Source organism: Mixophyes fleayi, chromosome 1 (genome assembly GCF_038048845.1).
Source record: "Mixophyes fleayi isolate aMixFle1 chromosome 1, aMixFle1.hap1, whole genome shotgun sequence".
In the NCBI taxonomy this organism is placed as follows: domain Eukaryota; kingdom Metazoa; phylum Chordata; class Amphibia; order Anura; family Limnodynastidae; genus Mixophyes; species Mixophyes fleayi.
Genome location: NC_134402.1, coordinates 344,688,901 through 344,710,730, shown reverse-complemented (window position 1 = coordinate 344,710,730; position 21,830 = coordinate 344,688,901). Strand labels below are relative to the sequence as shown.

The 21,830-nt window shown below is 39.7% G+C and overlaps 1 protein-coding gene across 1 annotated transcript in view; it reads right to left on the bottom strand.

Moving 5' to 3' along the window:
* Positions 1–21,830, bottom strand: part of GALNT9 (polypeptide N-acetylgalactosaminyltransferase 9) — a 203,866-nt gene that overhangs the window by 93,439 nt on the left and 88,597 nt on the right. Inside the window, exon 6 of the mRNA XM_075217144.1 lies at positions 13,625–13,742. Coding sequence (XP_075073245.1) covers positions 13,625–13,742 — 118 coding nt within the window. The remainder of the gene's footprint in view (positions 1–13,624; positions 13,743–21,830) is intronic.

Genomic DNA, 21,830 nt, shown 5'->3' with positions numbered 1-21,830 from the left:
TCCCTCCCCTCCCTCCATAATAGCAGCTCACATGCCCCCCTTCCCTCCCCTCCCTCCATAATAGCAGCTCACATGCCCCCCTCCCTCCATAATTGCAGCTTTCATCCCCCCCTTCCCTCCATAATTGCAGCTTACATCCTCCTCCCTCCATAATAGCAACACACATCCCCTTTCCCCTGCTTTGAAGTTTACCTTTGTTGTCTTTATTCCTGACCAGCCGTCGCTGCCTGGCTCCTCTCTGCTTCTCTGCTCCTCTGCTGCCTAGCAACGTCATGACATCAGACGCTGAGGCAGAGTTCAGAAGGGGATGTAGCCATTTTGGATGTGCCGGGCGGCCGGCAGTCTGAATCTGAGGTCTGTTTAACTTTTATTTTTTTTTCACTCCTCACACAGAGGCAGGTGCGGGCGGCCACTGCGCCCCCTTGGGACTGCGCCCTGGGCGGCGGCACCGCCCGCACCGGCCTCGTTACGGCTCTGGTAAGAACCACCCCTTGTAAATAACTTCCCATTATATTGTAACAATGTGGGTAATAACTGATATTTTACATTTCTCAGAGCTCTGGTTGGAGTATAGATTTAATGCACATCTATTGCATTCAGTAATTTTTTTTCTGCTTATAACCCAATTTCTCCTTGAAAATGCATCACAACTTCAACTGCTTTGCTTTAGAAAACAAACGTTCTTCAAAGTGAGAAGGAGTAATCATATGCTTACAGCTCTCTGTACTGAGAAAGCCAACAGTATCTTAATCATTTCATGATTCATTACCAGCCAAACAACTGCGGCTCCCAATCAATCAATAGCTTTGCAAGGGGAATCAGGCCATGCCTGGCACGCTCTCTCTATAGAACAAAAGGAGTCTATTCTGCCATCCATCACTAGGGAGCCTCCATATCAAAATTTAAATCTCATTCCATTGAAATATCTCTTGGCAGAGGGTTTTATTGTTTTTATTTTTTCCTAAATGTCCTTCTTTAACATTTGTTTTTTGGATTCAGTAGTCCACTTTATCTGCAGGACCTGTCAAGCCCAATTTATTCCTAAGATCTTTCTGTAGTCTAAAACATGACAGACCAATGTACGAGAGAATCCTTGACATTACTCAGGCACCAGCAAAAATACTTTTAACCTTGAGCTATAGGAGACAGGCTGGAACTTGTGTGTTATTTAGGATCATATATAGCTGTGTAAAGTTTTATAAGAAAAACAAATTATAACATGAAGCTACTGGATATATAAATATATATATATATATATATATATATATATATATATATATATTTATATATATATATATATATATATATATATATATATATATAAAAATAATATATAAATATACTATATAATACTGTATAGTATTTGGCCACATCTGTTAATTACTGAATTAAGGTGTTTCACTCAAACCCGTTGCCAGAGGTGTATAGAGTCAAGCACCTAGCCATGCAGTCTCCACTTGCTAAAATTTGTGATACAAAATGGGTTGTTCTGAAGAGCTCAGTGACTTCAAGCATTGTACTGTAATAGGATGCCACATTTGCAATAAAACGGTTCATGGAATTTCATCCCTGCTGGATACTCCATGGTCAACTGTAAGTGATATTATTAGATAGTAGAAGCGTTTAGGAGCAACAGCAACTCAGCTATAAAGCGGAAAACCACGTAAAATCACAAAGTGGGGTGATCGACTGGTAAGGTGCATGGTGCGTAAAAGTCGTCAATGCTCTGCTAGCTGGAGAGTTACCAAACTTCCACTGACATTAACGTAAGTACAAAAATTGTGCGGTGGCAGCTTAACGGAATGGGTTTCAATGGCCGAGCAGCTGCATGCATGCCTCACATCACCAAGACCAATGCCAGGCGTCAGATGGAGTGGTGTAAAGCACACCGACAATGGACTGTGGAGCAGTGGAAACGTGTTCTGTGGAGTGACTAATCACACTTCTCTGTTTGCCAGTCAGATGGGTGAGTCTGGGCTTGGTAGAAGCCAGGAGAACGTTACCTGTCTGACTGTATTTGAGCTAGGCCCCTTATCTCCAGTGAAGGGCAATCTTAATGCGTCAGCATACCAAGTCATTTTGGACAATGCTATGCTTCCAACTTTGAGGCAAGACCCTTTTCTATTCCAGCATGACTGTGCCCCAGTGCACAAAGCAAGGACTACAAAGATATGGTTTGATGAGTTCTATGTGGAAGAATTGGACTGGCTCGCACAGAGCCCTGACCTCAACCCCACTGAACATCTTTGGGATGAACTGGAACGGAGATAGTGAGTCAGGCCTTCTCGTCCAACATCAGTGCCTGACTTCATAAATGCATTACAGAATGAATGGGCACAAACTCCCACAGAAACACTCCAACATCTTGTGGAAAGTCTTCCAAGAAGAGTGGAAGATGTTATCGTTGCAAAAGCGGGACAACTCCATATTAATGTATATGTATTTGAATACAATGTCATTACAGCCCCTGTTGGTGTAATGGTCATGCGTCCGAATACTTTTGTCCATATAGTGTGTATGTGTGTGTGTATGTATATGTATCTATTACTATCTCTCTCTCTCTCTCTCTCTCTCTCTCTCTCTCTCTATATATATATATATATATATGTATATATATATGTGTGTAAAATATATTGTACATACACACACTCACAGAAGCTGATTTCAATATAGCCATACATCACATGTAATTCATCTGTATCCAGATTTTTGGCGATAATGTTTGTGAATATGAAAAGATCTATAACTGATCATTTACTATGATGATCACCTATCAATCATTTTAGATTCAACTGCCCTTTATTTGCTGCCATGCCGAATCCTTGGGGTCCTATAATTCCATATATGCTTAACATACCTTGAGAGGGTTAAAAAAAAACACAATAAAAACATAATATACAAAACATTTACATAAAGTACTTTTGCCTAATTTTAATATACATTAAGGTACTTATGACTGAATTAATATGAAAGGAAAAGGAAGTATCAGAATATAATCCAGAAATACTAAGTTGCTCGGTATTGCTGCTTCAGTTAAAAAAGAAGTCTGCTAGACATATTGTATTGCATTTATCTGTCAGGCCTTTAACGCACCATGCCTTGTTTAACACGTCTACCTTTATGAATTTTATACTCCCAGATGTAAATGAATACTCATGTGGGGGACACGGCTGTGAATTCAGGCAGGTAAAACTCAGATAGAAAACGTGCATCTTAATTGAACTTCTGAGATCCTTCAAATCTTGGCTGGCAGAGCAGGGCGTGAATTGAAATTAAAGATGCTTCAACATAGACGCAGGCACCTGCAGTAACCACTTAGCTGATTCACTCTGCCTGCAGTGCGCTTAGAATCATTTTTCTATTTGACTGAACCTGAACCGGCAGACAGAAGACTCTTGTTCCCCATACAAAGGAAGCAGCAATTCAGAATAAGCAACACAGTGTCGGTCCTACTCTACTGAAAGCTCTTACAAATAGAGTTAAAATATTTTAGCACAGAAAAACAAAACATGCAAAGGCAGAATCTTTGGCTAAATTATGTAGAATAAAATACAGAGTGTAATAAAATACCAGGTGTTCCCGTAATTATAAAGACATATAGGACAAACGCTTTGGCACTAATTGTTGAATGTATATCTGAATACTTCATCTACAACAATATAACACTGTTTAAAAAATATACTTTTATCTTGTAAATTTTTTTTTATTATTTCTTTAAATAATATGTACATTAAAATACTACATTATCCTACAGATTGTATTATTTAATTATGGCATTCCTGTAGTTGTGACAGCCAAATGGAAATGTATGAGATGCCAAGAGCAGCATAGCTTCACGCATGAAACATCTTAGGAATGAGCAGCCACCCAAATACACAGCTAAAGCTGTTTTTTTTTTTAGTTTTTCTTGTACCAAACACAATGTTGAAAAGGCAGAAGTCAACAAGGTAACTAGAAATCCATGAATATTGATGAATTTATGCACTAAAAAATATTCCCTGATTATGTGTAAGGTCATTTACTGTGACCATGAAACATGTCTGCTCACCTACTCCTGTCATAATTCCCAATATGTCGAAACCTAAGATCAGAGCAAAAAATCCCCAACCGTGGTCTGCACAAACCAAGACAGATTGACCCAACCATGACCACGTTCTTCTGAAGCCTCATGCACTTTCCTCTAAAGCACAAATCTTTTAAGGTCCCAAACTCAGGACTATTAAGAGATTATGGTGATACTTGTTCTGTTTTCTGTGATCTGTATGACTGAAGCTCATTAGCATTTCAACATGAATGAATATGTCTTCCCAATTATGCCTCTCCTCGTTCATTGAATTGAATTGATTTACAAAATTAACCTCATTTGTATTAATTATACAATTTAAGGTACGTCTTGGTATTGGTATTGGATTTCTTTCTTGGTCCTTGCAACCTGGCTGTAAAATACTTGAGTGATCCTGTTCTGTCTGCAGTCTTTTCTATTGTCTTCCAAGATCACAGCACCCAGTCCTGTCACCTTTATGGGTGCTCGCGGATGACATCATGGCACCTAAATAACTTGTCTTCCTGAGTTTATAACCAAGCAGTCATGCGACAGATATCCTCCCATTGAAGCTTAGATGAATTACTATATACCTACATTACTATATAAATGTGGCTTCTCTGTGCAAACCCTGACTGCTCGCATCCCGTAAAAGCTACCTGACTTCTATCTAGAGCCTATGTAGGTTGCGCTGGCTCAGTGGTCATATCTACGAGGAACATTCTAAAGTGTCTTTCCACTGTCTTCCTGGTATTTGATCCATTCCAATTTTCATTCCAGTCCAACGTTCCTATGTCACACTATCCTCCGCCTTATTGTGTATTGAATTCTTGACCCATGACATATATTCTTGGTTTATCAATCTATGTATGTGACACCTAACCCTTGAATGCATTCATTGACTAGTCTACCTATTAAGGACTTTATTTAAAGTTTGTGCCTTCCAGATCTGTGTTCTATTGTACTGAGTGCTGTAATAATACCATGTATGTAAGGTTTGATGGCACTTGTTATTTTTTTTTTTTATATAAACCTGGGAGAAAAGTAATTATAGCTGCTTTCATCACTGGCCTCTGTAGGCTGCACTCACTTAAATAGCTGCCTTTCCCATCATGTCTTGATGGGGCAGGCAGGGGGTAGGCCATAAGCTAATACTCCCACAGTAGGTTTTAAAATGACAAACAATGTGTATGTAGAGTTTACCTGTAGTGGTATTGATTGTTTTTGCATGTCTGTGTGTATTAATATTCTCAAAGATAGATACCAGTTTCTGCTCTTATTTCCGCTAAGGTAAAAATATTCTCATTTGTACTGGGAAAATTAAAATAATTTCAACAATGTTGCCATTTTACTAATTTGAAAAATACATACATTGAGAGTCGAATTGGAACAGTGTCAATCAGGGGAGGGCTGGCAAATTTAACCCGGGGGGCAAGACTCGATTCAGTCCCCTATTAGTAACATTTTAAAGGAACAAAAATACAGGTGGTTCAGTGACCCAGCCCAAGGTAGCCCACTATGTGACCCGCCCGGGTGGGGCCCCCAGCCCAGTCTGCCCTTGGTGTCAATGCTCATACCACAGTAATTACCACTATTTAAACTAAATCTAGTGGATGCTGTCATATTCCTTCCACTGGCCACCATTATGCAAACATAAAGAGCCCAAATCATACAGACATTTCATCATTCACCAATTGGGGCTTTCTACAGTCTTATTAATATTTTTAATATGTGTTAAATATTGCACAGTTGTTGTCACTCCCCTTCATTCTCTTCTCAATGTCATTTGGTCCAGCTGTCATAAAGGCTTTTGATGATTTTTCTTTTTCAAAGCTTAGGCTATTACAGTACTTAAAAAGTCACTACCAAGACCCATGACTTGCAAGGGCTCAGGGATCTCACTCAGCTCTGGAACATAAAATTCAGCATATCCGCACTTTGCAGATGACTTTGATATTGGATTAAGCTGTTTTCTGAAACCTCTGTCGCTCATCGCTCAAGTGGCTACAACCAACTCAGAATATATTAGGACAGGAAAGCAAACAAATCCTCTAGCTGTTTGGTGTGAAATATCATTTTGAAGTGAACAAAACTTAAAGAATATTTATATTGTATTTAACTTAATGAAAAAGTTATATCTTCATACACGTGAAAGTAATGAGTATTTTATAATGACTTACATCAGTTTTACAATCTAATTATAGGACTCTTTTTATTATAGGCCTCTAAACTGCCTGTTGATTTCTCCCAAAGTGTACATCTCTTTCTAATGAACAAGGTATATGATTGTCTATTTCTTGTGTGTGTGTGAATTTATTTTTAACAGGTAAACATACTAAAATAAGGCATGTCATTGTATAAATTGCTGCTAACAGGGCACTTGCATGTTAATTTAAGTCACACAACTGGCATATAGTTTCTCAGGAATATAGCATATCTTACAACTGTCCAGATATAGGCAGGACAGTCCCGATTTGCTTTTTAGGACTTTTGTACTGATTGCAGGAAAGATGGGAGATGTGCCATGGTGACTGTACCAGCGGCAGGTGATGGGACATTTAAGGGGTGTTTTTAGGGGAGGGGTCTTAAGGTAAGCTGGCATTTTTGAAGCGCTGTGCAAGCCCCTGGAGGAAATGGGATGCCCCACACCCTTTCTCATGTGCACCCCTCCAGGAAGAGGTGTTATGCGCATACTGTCCTAATTAGGGAAATGTAAAAGTTGGAAGCCACTGTATGATATGGCAGTGAGCACTGTGCAATCTCTGAAAAATGTTCTGCACAAATGTAACTGTTCTAACATTAACAGAAAGGTAGACAGTATACACCCATCTTGTATTCAACACATTTTTAGGGTATAATTCTAGATTAAGGCCTATTATTATAAATATAAGGGCAGAACGGTGGCTAAGTGGTTAGCACTTCTGCGTTACAGCACTGGGGTCATGAGTTCAATTCCCAACTATGGCCTCATGTGTGAGGAGTTTGTATGTTCTTGCGGTGTTTATGTGGGTTTCCTCCGGGTGCTCCGGTTTCCTCCCACATTCCAAAAACATACTGGTAGGGTAATTGGCTGCTATCAAATTGATCCTAGTCTGTGTCTGTCTGTGTGTGTGTATGTTAGGGAATTTAGACTGTAAGCTCCAATGGGGCAGGGACTGATGTGAGTGAGTTCTCTGTACAGCGCTGCGGAATTAGTGGTGCTATATAAATAAATGGTGATGATGATGATGATATAAGTATGACAGATTACAGATCAAAGGCTAAATTTGATTTGCTTCTTGAGGAGCATTCATTTAGATCCTCTGAAGCAAGAAATACTCACTGGAAAACAGAAGATTGTGTTGGATATAATTTCTTAATTGATTTGCACTGGTGTTTTAATCTATTTTTTTTTTTTTTTAGTTATTTCCATAATGCAGTGCCAATGTCTGACTGCTGTTTTGCCTGCCAATTCACTTTTATTTATCATGCTGCTTTTGGGATTGAGAAATGCTATTTCCTGCGTATAGGTCAGAAGCCCTGATTTATAAGGGACATAGTCTATAAAGACAAAGTGCTGTGTTGCCCCAAGCTCTACAATTTATTTTACTGTTATTAAAAATCATTTTATTAATGCTGCTTATTGCCAGTCTTTAACTATATATCTTTTTAGCCAACATTAAAAAAATAGGGCGAAAAAAAATATAGCTATTTACAATGGATAGATAAAAAGCAACCAATGAAATGAATATAATGTTAGTGCTTAAAATAGATCATTTATATGTGAATAGGTGATTTTTAGTGCTTAATGTGCAAGAACAATGTAACATTACAATATAAAATAAATATTAATTAAAGGACTATATAAAAATCATATGGTATCAATACATAAAATAGTGGGAAAAATAGTATAAATATAAAAAAGTGTAAAATCATATAAAACATCTTTTAAATGAACAACAATAGGGTGAATAGATATATTTTAATGTCCTAATTTGATCCACTGGTACATTGTGGGCACCCAGAAGCTGGCAACAAGTGGCTGAATAGTGAATACCCACTGTATTCTCCGGCAGCCTACATATAGATTAGACTTATTGCCTATTTATAGTTGTATGTCCATCTGTTGCACTTTTGCACTAGTATACTAGTTTTTACTGCACTATGTGTGTTTTTATATTTTGATTCATAGGAAAAAAAAGCCATAAGTTAGTGCTATATAAGGGGGAATTCAAGTGCGTACTATTACCGATATTACGGTAATAATGCGCATAATTTCAGCGCTGGATTTTTGGTCGCGGCTCCCTGAGCTGCAAGCAGAAATCTGTGTTAAAAGTACCGTATTAACGGAACGGTAATAGGTTTACAGCGGCGGTATTCTGAGGGGGAATTGAAATCCACCCATAGAGTTTAATATTATAACACTAATTTTACTTTATACAGAGAGCACTATACATATATTTTCTTTGTTGTCCTTTGGGTAAAACTTCTGCACTGGACCAAGTTTTTATTCAGCATTATATAAGGCATTAATAATCAGAACATTACCTGTATATATAGAGGCACTGTATGACTCACTTGTACTGAGCTAGATGTACTGTAGATAGAAATAGACAAAATCATTCTAGATTTGTTCAAAATTCGCAGAATACATTATGTCCCCTGGAGAATTAGGCCAATCACAGTGCATGGAATGTAAAGAAGCCAATTAACAAGGATCAACAGATGTCACTTGTCTATAGACTTATAATTATAAGGAGCTTACATTTCCTCTGGCACTCATTCTTCCTGGATTGTTCTAGGGAAATGTCTATGAATGCTGTTTCTTATAATTGTGACTTACATATCAGTGGCCTGACCTACAACTATTGTAATCTTGATTTTCACCACTGGTCTCGTACACACTTGGTATATAGCAGCATTGTCTGAATTACCTATTTTTTATTTTACATCCTACTTTGTTATCCCTATAATCACTCAAAATGTATTGCAATCCTAAAGAATTGTGTAGTCTTCTTTCCATTGTACAAATTATCTACATCTTCACTCTCCACACCCATTTTATTTAATTCAAAACTGTGACATAACATTTTTGGGTGGGACACCCCTCTGTGGACCACAATAGGGGTGGGGGCTTAACAAAAAGCATGCAGAATTTTACTCAAACTTGTCCATTTGTGGGTGGGGTTTAGGAAGAACAGGGGCAGGGGTATGCTATAATAAGTCTCAAACCCATTGGGCCTGATTCATTAAGGAAAGCAAGGCAAAATGAGTTTTCTCCTGGACAAAACCATGTTACACCGCAAGGGGTGCAAATTAGTTTATTATTTTGCACATAAGTTAAATACTGGCTGTTTTTTCATGTAACACACAAATACTTGATAGCTTTATTTTTACACTGAAATTTAAAGTTGATCTAGGACATGCCCTACCCCAACTATATCTGCCATCACATTTTACATTTACTTCCCCATCTAGTGCAACATGGTTTTGCCAAGGGGCAAAGTTACTCATTTTTTTGCTTTACTTTCCTTAATGAATCAGGCCCATTGTTTCTGTTAGTGTCATTACAACTATAAATGTTCAGTGGCACTCAGTACATGGCATGCTATCTAAGCAAGTGTAATTTTTTCCAATCCATTGACAAAAACACATTTTTGCACTTGTCACTATCAGTAGTCAGTCTGTCCATCTCCTCTGATTCAAGCAACTATTGTATTGGGAAGCTTCAACATCAAGTTTATTGTATTGACTGTCACTTACTTCATAGAAAATAATAACTTGTGTAAAGAAAAAAGTACCCATTAAAACATTACATTTCCTTAAGCCCAAGCAGTGGTTCTATAGATATGAGTCAAACACATGAAGTAATGGACAGGCTAGCATATGGAATTAGTGGCTTATGTAGAACACTAAAAAAAATATATTTTACTATTAAACATCCTACACTAGTTTTCGCTCAGTTTGTTGTGCTGCCAGTCCCCACTTAGGGGGGAATTAATCCCCCTCCCCCTCCCCGAATTTTCGTGGTGTTAAATGTATTACTGTTAGTACGGTAATCTTAACCCACCTTTCTGCTCGCAGCTCAGGGAGCTACCGTAATAACGTTGAAGCTACCGTAATAACGGTAATTAAGCGCATTATTACTGTAATAACGGTAATAATGCGCAGGCCGCGTTACTTTTACCAGTAACGCGGTCAATTGAATTCCCCTTTAGATTAGAATATGTAATTATATTAGTATCTGGCCCATTGGAGCTTATAATCTAAAATCCCTACTACACACTAGGGTCCAATTTTGTCAGAAGCCAAGTTATCTATCAGTGTGTTTTGGACTGGAGAAATTGGAGCACCAGGAGATGACACATGCAAACACAAGGATAATATAAAAACTCCACACAGGACCTGTTTGGAAACAAATCCATGACCTGGGGAAACAATGCTAACCACTGTGCCACCCAGCTGCCCTAGAATTAAAAAAACAACAATTAATTTTTCAGTGTTTCACGAATTTGGGGCTGAAATTAAATAGTACATTCTGTGGCTTTATACAACTCTAGTTATAGATTTATTGGACATACTGGTCATACCTAAGGAATATAAGCAAACGGCTGGCCAGCTGTTTGTGGATATTGTGGATATTGTGGATATTGCTTTTATGAGTTCTGTTTTTAAAGAATCTATTGAGTAAAAACAAAATGCCTTTTATGCAATGTTTACTAGTATTGTGACATAAAATATTGCAGACATTACATGATTTTACCGTAGAAACAAAGTAAATAGTTAAACACAACAAAATATTTTTGTCTTCTGGGGGATGTACAATGGGGGTTATCATTCCCTTTTCTCTTCATTCCATTATTTGCTTTCTTACCTCTTCTCACCTCTTATTTCATTCTTATCCCCTGATTAATCCCATTATTTCATTACCACCCCAGTTGCTTTCCTAGCAAAATATCCAGCAGTTGATCCAAATGAAACTGAGACACTGAGGTATGTAAGTATTGATGCAAGACCGCTCTGGTTATAAATAGTCTCACACAATCCTTCCCTGTTTAGTAAAGCTTCATATGAATGTGATGGTTACACAATTGGAAAACAATCTCTGTAATATTGTCATCTATCTTAATAATATTAACCAGTACTTACTAATGGTTAATTAAGTATTCTACTCTTCTATTCTTTATAATGTGTATTTGAGGATAATATACATATACAGAGCCCCTAACATCGCTGTTGTAGACTGAGCCCAGCAGCACATTACATCTCTGTAATTGTGGCCATAATAGACCCTTTTGCTATAGGCCAGTGAGGCTACAGTAACTATACAGGACCCTGCACCATCTTTCCCCTGCACTATTGTGGCTCCTGCACCATTGTGGCACCAGCACCATCCAGGCTCTAGTACCCTCCAGGCCCCTGCACCATCTGGCCAAGACTCTGTACCAGCTCCTGCACCATCATGGCTCATCTAGGCCTCTGCACCATCCTGACCTCAGCATCTCTCAGAGCCCTGTACTATAGTGGACCTCACTATGTCCCATTGGTCTGTCTACTCTCTGTCTTTCTCACTGTCCCTGTCATGTCTTATGCGGAATTGCTTTTGTATGCCATGCGATTTGTTCTGTTAATTACATCCATGCATTCATTATTCTGCTTATCTATACACATGTACCTGATATTGTCCCTGGCATGTCTTAAGCCGAATTCTTTTTGTATGCCATGTGACATGTTCTGTTCATTCATTTAATATTTTGCTTATCTGTATCCATTGTTTTGTTCACTTTTCTCATGCTTTATCTCATACTTGCCAACTCTCCCGGAATACCCGGGAGACTCCCAAATTCCGGGTAGGTCTCCCGGACCCACAGGAGAGCTGGTAATTCTCCTGCATCTGCCCACTAGTGAAGTGGGCACATTTGAAGTCTCCATGTTGCGATTCCCCGGGAAAAAATGATGCGATTTGCTGAGCTCCGTCCCCTCACGCCCACCTCTACTCCAAGACTCCCGGAGGCCACCCTTTAAAGGTTGGCAGCTATGCTTTATCTGTGTGATTATTTCAGAAGCCACAGAATCTGTGGCACCAAACAGAAAATATTTTTATAATCGGTTAGTTTTGATGTCAGAACTTACTGATTAGAAAGTTATTCTGCATAAACTCCTCTGATTAGATCCTCAGGTCTAGATATATTTTTATTTTCACAGACTGTTGTAGATTCAGTTGAATTGCAATTATTCAGGAGCAAAGAATCGGCAAGATATGAATGGAATGTATGGAATACTTTACAAACAGCAAAATAGCAGCCGCCTTACTTCCAGTGTTCCTTCTAGCTGCGGTGATCTGTTCTTAAAATAACTGGCTTGGTTACAACATATTGTAACATTGTAAATTCACCACAGGTAAAACACAACTTAACCCATTCATCATGTAACACCTAAAACATTAACCATGTAATCTAGGTGGGTTTTTTTATTCTTAGCTACAGTAGACAAAATAAAGATCACATAAAATGTGTTTCCAAACCACAGATTGCATGACCATACATTTCCCACACTACTTCCTCACAGCACTATAACCAATAATGCATTCACTTACATTGCATTCATGCAATGTTTACTAAATTCATTGTTTTTACCAATACATGGTTGGTAACTAATACAGGATGCTGGTTGTCTTGTCTTAGTGGATGGTTGAGGTTGCCTTAGACATAACCAGGCCCGATTCCATTAACATTCTCATTTTCACCTTTAAAGCTAATTTTTTTTATTTTTGAGTAATTTACCACATTTGTTACCCTCCTCTTATTTACTACCACAGGTAGGCCTGTGCAAGCACAATGAGGATTACTCATAGTTGCCTTCTCTCCCGCAATGCCCAGGAGACTCCCGAATTTTTGGGAGCTCTCCCGGACTCACGAGAGAGAAGGCAAAAATCCCGGATCCAGCTGTCAGCACTGTTGAAGATGGTGGGGGCGGGGCTACATGCATCATCGTGGCCCGCTCCCTGCTGCGCTTGACTAAAATGGCCTAAGATTGGTAGGGGGCGGAGCCTAACTGCACACTGCGCGTGGCCACGACCCTTCAACGGACCCCCTCCCGGACAGCTGCCTTCAAAAGTAGGCAAGTATGGGATTACTGTGCAGGATATCCTTATAGTATGAATTAGGTGTATATTTGTCATATTACCACTTCCACAAAGGACTAAACTTACATCTTTATCTCTAATGTATAATAACCAACATTGCTTGAGTGCAGGATATTATTTGAACTAGAATTCCTTCAGGGGCACAAAGAAAGCAGAATAACTGCTATATTTATGGCTAATTTAAATGACAGTGCAAATATGTTTATCTTATACCTTTCATTATCAGTTAGGGGCAAACAGCTCTTCTGTCTATAAGCATGCAAGAAAGACCAATCTACCATTTAGTAAATCGACAGACTCTATACTGCCATAAATTCTGTGTAGTATCAAGCTGCCTACAGTGAGTTATATATCACAATTGGAATTTTTCCATTGTGTTCAGTCATTATGTCCATATTTTAAAGGGAACAATGCTTGCACTTAAAAGAAAATAGACTGAATTAATGCTGAACACTTACTCTCATGCCAAGCTCAATATTTTCTCCTCCATACACCTCCATGCCAGGATCGAGCAGCCCAATGTCTCCAAAGTAAGCTCTGTCCACCACAAAGGAGCAGCCAATCATCGCTGGAGTTCTGGCGTAGAAACACATAATTAATGTCCTCGCTGAATTACATGATCTTGTGTTTGTGGGTAACTTGGTAGCAAGTTTATTGCATGCTAATAAAAATAACAAGGTCGCTACAAAAAATCAAAAAGCGCAAACCTCACTTCTGAAGCCTCATTCTGTTTCTGTACCCAGTTGTGTGCACATGTCATACAAAATGAAAGGTGTAATATTGCAATACAAAGGGGAAGTAATTATATGACAGAGAAAGTCTTAGTTGTTAACTCCAAGGGTTAGATTTACTAAACTTCGGGTTTGAAAAAGTGGAGATGTTGCCTATAGCAACCAATGAGATTCTAGCTGTCATTTATTTAGTGCACAACTAGAATCTGATTGGTAGCTATAGGCAACATCTCCACTTTTTCAAACCCGCAGTTTAGTAAATATACTCCCAAGTGTAGATGTATTTATGCATTGACAGAAGCTTAGCAATATACTGACAAACACTGAATTCGCTGTGGACATTTGGATAGACCATGCAGAGCTTTGTATGTAAATGCAATACAGATTTCAGTATTATATGGATGAGAACTGCAGTAAATCATCTGTTCACCTTTTTCAAGGTCACAGTCAGTTTGCAGGACTGTACACTGCATAATAGCAATAAAGGAGGCAGATGTGTTTTATATCTAACTTCCTGTAAGCAATTTTTTCCACACATCTTCAGTACTAGCTGTGAATTTCTGATGAGAAAAGGCCACTGATATAATGTGTGTCTGGCCTCCATGTGGTCCCTTGTCAATTCAGGACTAATTCATTCGAGTTCTCTGTTAGTTTTGTAATAAATCATGTTATTCCACCCAGCTGCATGGCAATACGTAGGGCAAAGAATCAAGGTCAAAGTTTATAATTCAATGGACTTGGATAGCAGGAAATAAAATAATGTGGATGTTAGTGAAAGACCGAAACCATGTGAAAAATATCTAATGTGGAAAAGATTTACTCTGTACTACCAGTGCAAAACTGCCATTTAAACAGCAAACTAATAGTCAACTTTTTAGTAGAATTTCCAGGGTTACTTTATGGCTGACCAGGCAAGGCTGTTCTGAAATGTTTAGGTGTAATACAAAAGACATGTTTATAATCTAATTTTCATACTTGTCCATTCTCCCGGAATTTCAGGAGGTCCTCCCGGACTCTCCGAGGTGCAGGCAGTCTCCCTGATCCCCGTGGAGGGGGGTGTGGTGACATTGTTGCCTCCCCATAGCATATAAAATGGCAAAATTTACGCCATCGAATAGCAGGGGGCGGGGGGGCTTAATTCAGTATTCAGCGCAGCAAATTTTGGCATTTCCTAGTAAGGACCGGGGCCCCCTCCTACCCCTTGTCACATGACCTGTCCTCCAGTATCTCCCGGAGGACAGGTTGTAAAAGATGCCTAATATGGCTTATCTGAACTGTGATAGCAGTTGTGATCATGGAGTGAGATATTTTTCTACAAACAGCAGACTTGTTATCAATAATCCCATTGAAGGACTGCCTCTTTAGCTGTCTTTTACATTAACATATAGCAAATGGAGAAAAATAGCTTGCACTCAATTTCAGAGCAAATGCTAACATATGTCTCACATTCGGTCAAGGTATGGAACGTTTATCATATAGTAATCATTTAAGAAAAAAAAAAAGGACATTTTCTGGGGCCAACAATTTCTAAGGATATATATTTAAAATCAGGTTATGTCCCTGGAAATTGGAGTCAATTGGCACCTATGATCTGTTACTCAGCACGTGACTATTACAATGTAGTACTGTTTATTTGCAAGACAAATCTATGTAATATACCTACTAATGTTCCAGCTTAGTTGTCAGCCATTGTAATTACTATAGATATTAATAATAATATTTAAATGACAAGTTGATGGTGCCACTTATTAATGGTTATTCCTGCTGAACTTCTGACCACACCATAATACACCCATTTAGCAGAATGAGCTAACGGGGTTAGATTTATATGATGTACTTTGCAAAGAGAATGAATAATCTTGTATTTTGATATTTCTGTAACGCCAGTACAATGTCACCCAGTAGATTCATTAAACAAACCAATGCACTGGAAAAATGATGTATGTCCCATCCATATAGAAAAGTGCTGATGAGGTTCTCTCTCTACAGGCTTTTAAAGAGCATCAGATCTTTGCAACCAAATGAAGATACAGGATAATTCCACAGTAAATGAAGATTTTCTCAGGATGCTCAATGTTGTTCAGTAAAGTAAATGCTTGTTTATTGACTATTTATTCAAATACTGATGGATAAGAAACATTGTCAATGCAGTAAATACTTGGGCTAATAAATTGCATTAGATTGTTTTATAGTCTGCATACTGAAGTGTGGGAGTTTTACAATCTTAACCTCAATGTATTTCATGACACTCAGCATATTTGTTTATTGGTAGGATTTAGGTAGATATACACTGTTTATCACTATTTTATTTGTCACCCTAGCAAAACTTTACAATATGTTACACAGGCGCGGGCTGGCAGATGTCAGCCCGGGGGGGCGCACAGGCGGACGCATCGCGTGTCACGTAATGCGGCCGCCTGTGCGCTGACGCGGCCGCATCCCATGACATGGGATTCGGCCGCTAAAAACAGAAGATAATTTATCAGGGGGGCGGCCGGCCGGCCGCCCGCCCGGCCCTATCAGCGGTAAGACTGAGCGGCCCGCCCCTGATGTTACATATCCTTTCCTAATATTATTTAGCTAGTTTACATTAGTTTAGACATGGGGATGTATTAAATAAACATTGGGTTTGAAAAAGTCAAGATGTTTCTTATAGCAACCAATCAGATTCTAGCTGTCATTTTGTAGAATGTATTATATACATGATAACTAGAATCTGATTGGTTGCTATAAGTAACATCTTGACTTTATCAAATATACCCCATGGTCTACACAAGAGCGATACTATGACATTATTGAACTACTGTAATAGTTAAATAATTTTGCTTCAGGTTTAAAATAGTCACCTGAGAAGGGCAGAAAAATTAAATTCTAGAAATTGTTTTATTGTTTTCGCTTATAGGGTTGTATGTATAGTTTATATGTTTATAAAGTTTAATGTTTATATTCTATTTTATGATTCCTGTGACGTCTTCCTTTCTTACCTTTGCTATTATGCATATCAATTTATTGAGGTAATGAAACATTTGTCCGGATCATTTCGTTACCTGTGGCTCTCTAGCTGCTGCAAAGAAACATTTATCTGCATTTTCTGCCAGCCAGTGGTGTTACAATTTAATAGTTGCCCTTTGGTTATGTATAGTGAATGAAAAGAACATTTTTGCTCCTTTAGTAGTTAATCAATGAAATGTGCATTGTTTTGATATCAAGTGTATAGTGAATCACTGAAATGTTTCCTTTGAGGGCAAATATAGACAATCACTGTGACATTTATGTGCTTATATTGAGAGCCTGTATGATATGTTCTCTGCTGGTAAATAAAAGGAACAAGTTAAAGTGCTCTTACTGTGTACAATATTAATCCTCCACAAAGAACGGGGGCTAAACAGTGCCCCTACATAGCGGCACTGTACTGTACAGCACCACCACGAACGCTTCTTTGACAGCGCCGTGGCTGCTGTACAATACAGCGCTGCCAAAATGGAGCTGCTGCGCATGCCGGCCACATGTGCAGCAGCTCTCTCTCTCTATTTTTTTTCGGTTTCCCCCCTTAAAAATCCTGCGTGCGCTCCTGTGTATAGCAGTCATTGTTCCAGAAAAGGAAAGTTAATGCTAGCCACTGACTGGTCCTTTTTTCCCCAACGCTCCTTTGTTGGAAGTGTGTCAATAATTGTATTAGTTTGACTGTTAAAAAAATGTTTCACCCTGAAAGTTCACAAAACTGCGGGGGAAATGGTTGGAATCCCCCCATACTATAAGTTATGTTATGGTGAACGGCCCAGAAGTGTGTGGGTGGGTACTTATCCAGTAGTGTTTGCACTTTGACCACTGTAAGTATTTGATTTTATTGACCCTTATTTTACAGAAGTTCTCCACCTAAAAACAGTTACTATCTATTACCTTTGACTACTTAAACCATTGCCCTCTCTGATCCTGTGGAAAATTAAGTTACAAGTTGCCAATCTATCCCTCTGAGCCTTGTTTGTTTAGACCAGTGTTGGGCAAACTTTTTCAGGAGCGGGCCGAATAAAAAGAAAAACTTTATGGCGGGCCAATAGAATTTATTGACAAACTCAAATATTGAAATAGGTTATAGCGATATTATGCAGTTACCTTTGGAGGGTAATACAATCGCATGTAACTACCATAGATGGTGACAGTCCTGTGTCTGGCGCCCGATGGATGTGCACACGTGGTATGCGTGTGAGAGATGGCCCGTGGCGGAAGTGAAGACCGATGCGACCGTGGGGTTGCAGGGGGCTGCAATCGTCTGCTCGTCCGGATGTATGGGAAAGGCGCTGTTTGCTAGGTGCCCTTGTATGTTTGCTGAAGCGCCTCGCAGAGACGGTCCGCATGTGCGCGGTGTTCGCGAAAAAAAGAGGAGGAAACTACATAGTGAAGTGCTGCGATAGAATTATTCGCAGCAGTTTCTCGGGCCGGATAGAACTTCTAAGTGGGACGGATCTGGCCCACAGGCTGTAGTTTGCCCATCACTGGTTTAGACCAAGCTGCATTTAAAAGGAATAGGATGTCAAATGTAAGATCAAATGCATCAGATTGTACAGTCATGGCCAAAAGTTTTGAGAATGACACAAATATTATTTTTCACAAAGTCTGCTGCCTCAGTTTTTATGATGGCAATTTGCATATACTCCAGAATGTCATGAAGAGTGATCAGATGAATTGCAATTAATTTTTCTAAGCCCCTCTTTGCCATGACAATGCACTTTATCCCGAAAACAACATTTTCACTGCATTTCAGCCCTTCCACAAAAGGACCAGCTGACATCAGGTCAGTGATTCTCTCGTTAACACAGGTGAGAGTGTTGATGAGGACAGGCCTGGAGATCACTCTGTTATGCTGACTGAGTTAGAATAACAGACTGGAAGCTTTAAAAGGAGGGTAGTGCTTGAAATCATTGTTCTTCCTCTGTTTACAATGGTTATCTGCAAGGAAACACGTGCAGTCATCATTGCTTTGCATAAAAAGGACTTAACAGGCAAGGATATTGCTGCTAGCATGATTACACCAAAATCAACCATTTGTCGGACCAGCAAGCGCCAGGACTGTCTACTAAAGTTGATTCAGCTGCGGGATCGGGGCACCACCAGTGCAGAACTTGCTCAGGAATGGCAGCAGGCAGGTGTGAGTGCACCTGTACGCACAGGGAGGCGTAGAGTTTTGGAGGATGGCCTGGTATCAAGAAGGCCAGCAAAGAAGCTACTTCTCTCCAGGAAAAACATCAGGAACAGACTGATATTCTGCAAAAGGTACAGGGATTGGACTGCTGAGGACTGGGGTAAAGTCATTTTCTCAGATTGTTTGGGGCATCTGGAGAAATGCTTGTCCAGAGAAGGAAAGGTGAGCGCTACCATCAGTCCTGTGTCATGCTAAAAGTAAAGCATCCTGAGTCCATTTATGTGTGGAGTTGCTTCTTAGCCAAGGCAGTGGGCTCACTCACAATTTTGCCTAAGAACACAGCCATGAATAAACAATGGTACCAAAACGACCTCCAAGAGCAACTTCTCCCAATCATCCAAGAACAGTTTGGTGACAAACAATGCCTTTTCCAGCATGATGAAGCACCTTGCCCTAAGGCAAAAGTGATAATTAAGTGGCTCGGGGATCAAAACATCGCAATTTTGGGTCCATGGCCAGGAAACTTCCAGACCTTAATCCCATTGAGAACTTCTGGTCAATCCTCAAGAGGCGGGTGGACAAAAACCCCCCACAAATTCTGACAAACTCCAAGCATTGATTACGCAAGAATGAGCGGCCATCAGTCAGTATGTGGCCCAGAAGTTGATTGACAGCATGCCAGGGCAAATTGCAGAGGTCTTCAAAAAGAAGGGTCAACATTGCAAATATTGACTCTTTTCATAAACTTAATGTAATTGTCAATAAAAGCCTTTGACACTTATGAAATGCTTGTAATTTTACTTCAGTATGCCGTAGCAACATCTGACAAAAAGGTCTAAAAACACTGAAGCAGCAAACTGTGTGAAAACCAATACTTGTGTCATTCTCAAAACTTTTGGCCATGACTGTAGGGGACAGACTGCTGAGTTCTACTATACTATGCTCTGGCCCCCAACCCTGGGGTCCAGGGGCGGGCTGGGGCGGGGGCAGGGGGGCAGATGTCCCCAGGGCCGGACCCAAAAAAACACTATTTTGGGCCGGCCCTAACTTCACTTACTCTGTGGCTGGCCCCTTCTCCGGGACCAGCCACCTTCTCATTGGCTGCTGCTGCCGACAGCCCATCCTCCCTCCCAATAGGCCCGCTGTGACATGGGACGCACACCATGTGATAGGTGCCGCCCCATGTCAGAAGACTGCAGAGCAGAGCGCGCGGCGAGTATAGAACAAGGTAAGTTCAGGTGTGAGTGTGTGTGTGTGTGTGTCAGTAGCATCGTGTATGTATGTGTGTCAGTAGCATTGTGTATGTATGTGTGTCAGTAGCATTGTGTGTCAGTGTCAGCAGCATCGTGTATGTATGTGTGTCAGTGTCAGCAGCATTGTGTATGTATGTGTGTCAGTAGCTTCGTGTATGTATGAGAGTCAGTGTCAGCAGCATATTGTGTATATCTAATATATATAAGCCTAGCGGCGTGTGTTAGTCTGTGTGTGGAAAAAAAACAAAAACAAGCTGCAGCGCCACCTGCTGGGCGGAGTTATACACTGACCTACTAAATTCTTAGCATTATCTAATATATAAAAGTAAAAGCCTAGCGGCGTGTATTAGTGTGTGTGTGTGTGTGTGGAAAATGAATGTAGTGTGTGGGGGGGGGCAGTAAATGAATGTAGTATGTAGTGTGGAAGAGAGGGGGGAAGGTCTTAATATAATGAGGGGGGTAGGTTATTAATTTAATTTTGGAGTGCAGGTGGGGGCTAATTATTGGGTGCTATTTTATTTGTGGGGTGATGGTGGGACAATTTCATTTAATAGAGGGGCCTATGAATTTATAATGGGGTAATTAGACCTTTAATTTAATGCTGGGGTGGTTTGGGATCTATTTATTAACTGTGGGCTGGTTTTGGAAATGAGGTCTATTTATTAAATGTGATTATGAATTATTTAATGCCTGTGATTGTTGTGTGAAATGGTAATATTTGTTAAATGTAAATGCTATTTAAATTATTATTGGGGCTGTTTGGAGGGAGGGAAATAGGTTAATATATTAAATGTGTTTGCTATCTAATGGCAGGGTTGGTTGGAGAGAAAGAGATATATTTAGAAAATGTGAATATTATTTTAATGTTGTGGCTGGAGGGAGGCCTAATTATAAAATGAGTGTGCTATTGATTTAACATCGGGACTGGTTGGAGTTTTCTAAATTTCATGCCTCCAACATTCCAGGATCCAGACAACCAGCAAATGAGCTAAAGTAACCAGCAGCCACAAGTGGTGACAGTGACAAGACAGGTAGGGGAGAGCAGGACAGTCTGACAACTGTCCTGAATCTGGCGAGACAGTCCTGAACTTGGGTGACTGTTTCGCTTAGGATAGTTGGGAGGTATGTCCCGCTTCACCGTGTACTGCTCGTGAAGGCAGAACTGTGTGCACCGAACAGTAGTGCACACAGTATTGCCTGTGTATTTGTCTAAAATGATAACCATGCTACATCATAGGGGGTTACCCAGTCTAAAGTGCCCAGGCCCCACAGAGCCTTAATCCAGCTCTGGGGGGCATAAATATATATATATATATGGATTAAGCACCACTACAATAGCCTCTTTTTATATAGATAAATATATATTGTACCAAAAACCACCCTTTAAGGATGGGCCGCTGCTGTGTGCTTGCCCCCTGGGCTGGAATCTGCCAGCCCTCCCCTGATGGGGTCTGGTGGGTTGGGTGGACAATCATTTTAATAGACAATACTTAAATTATATAATTATGTTTACATTGTTGTATTTCTATAGTAGTTATGT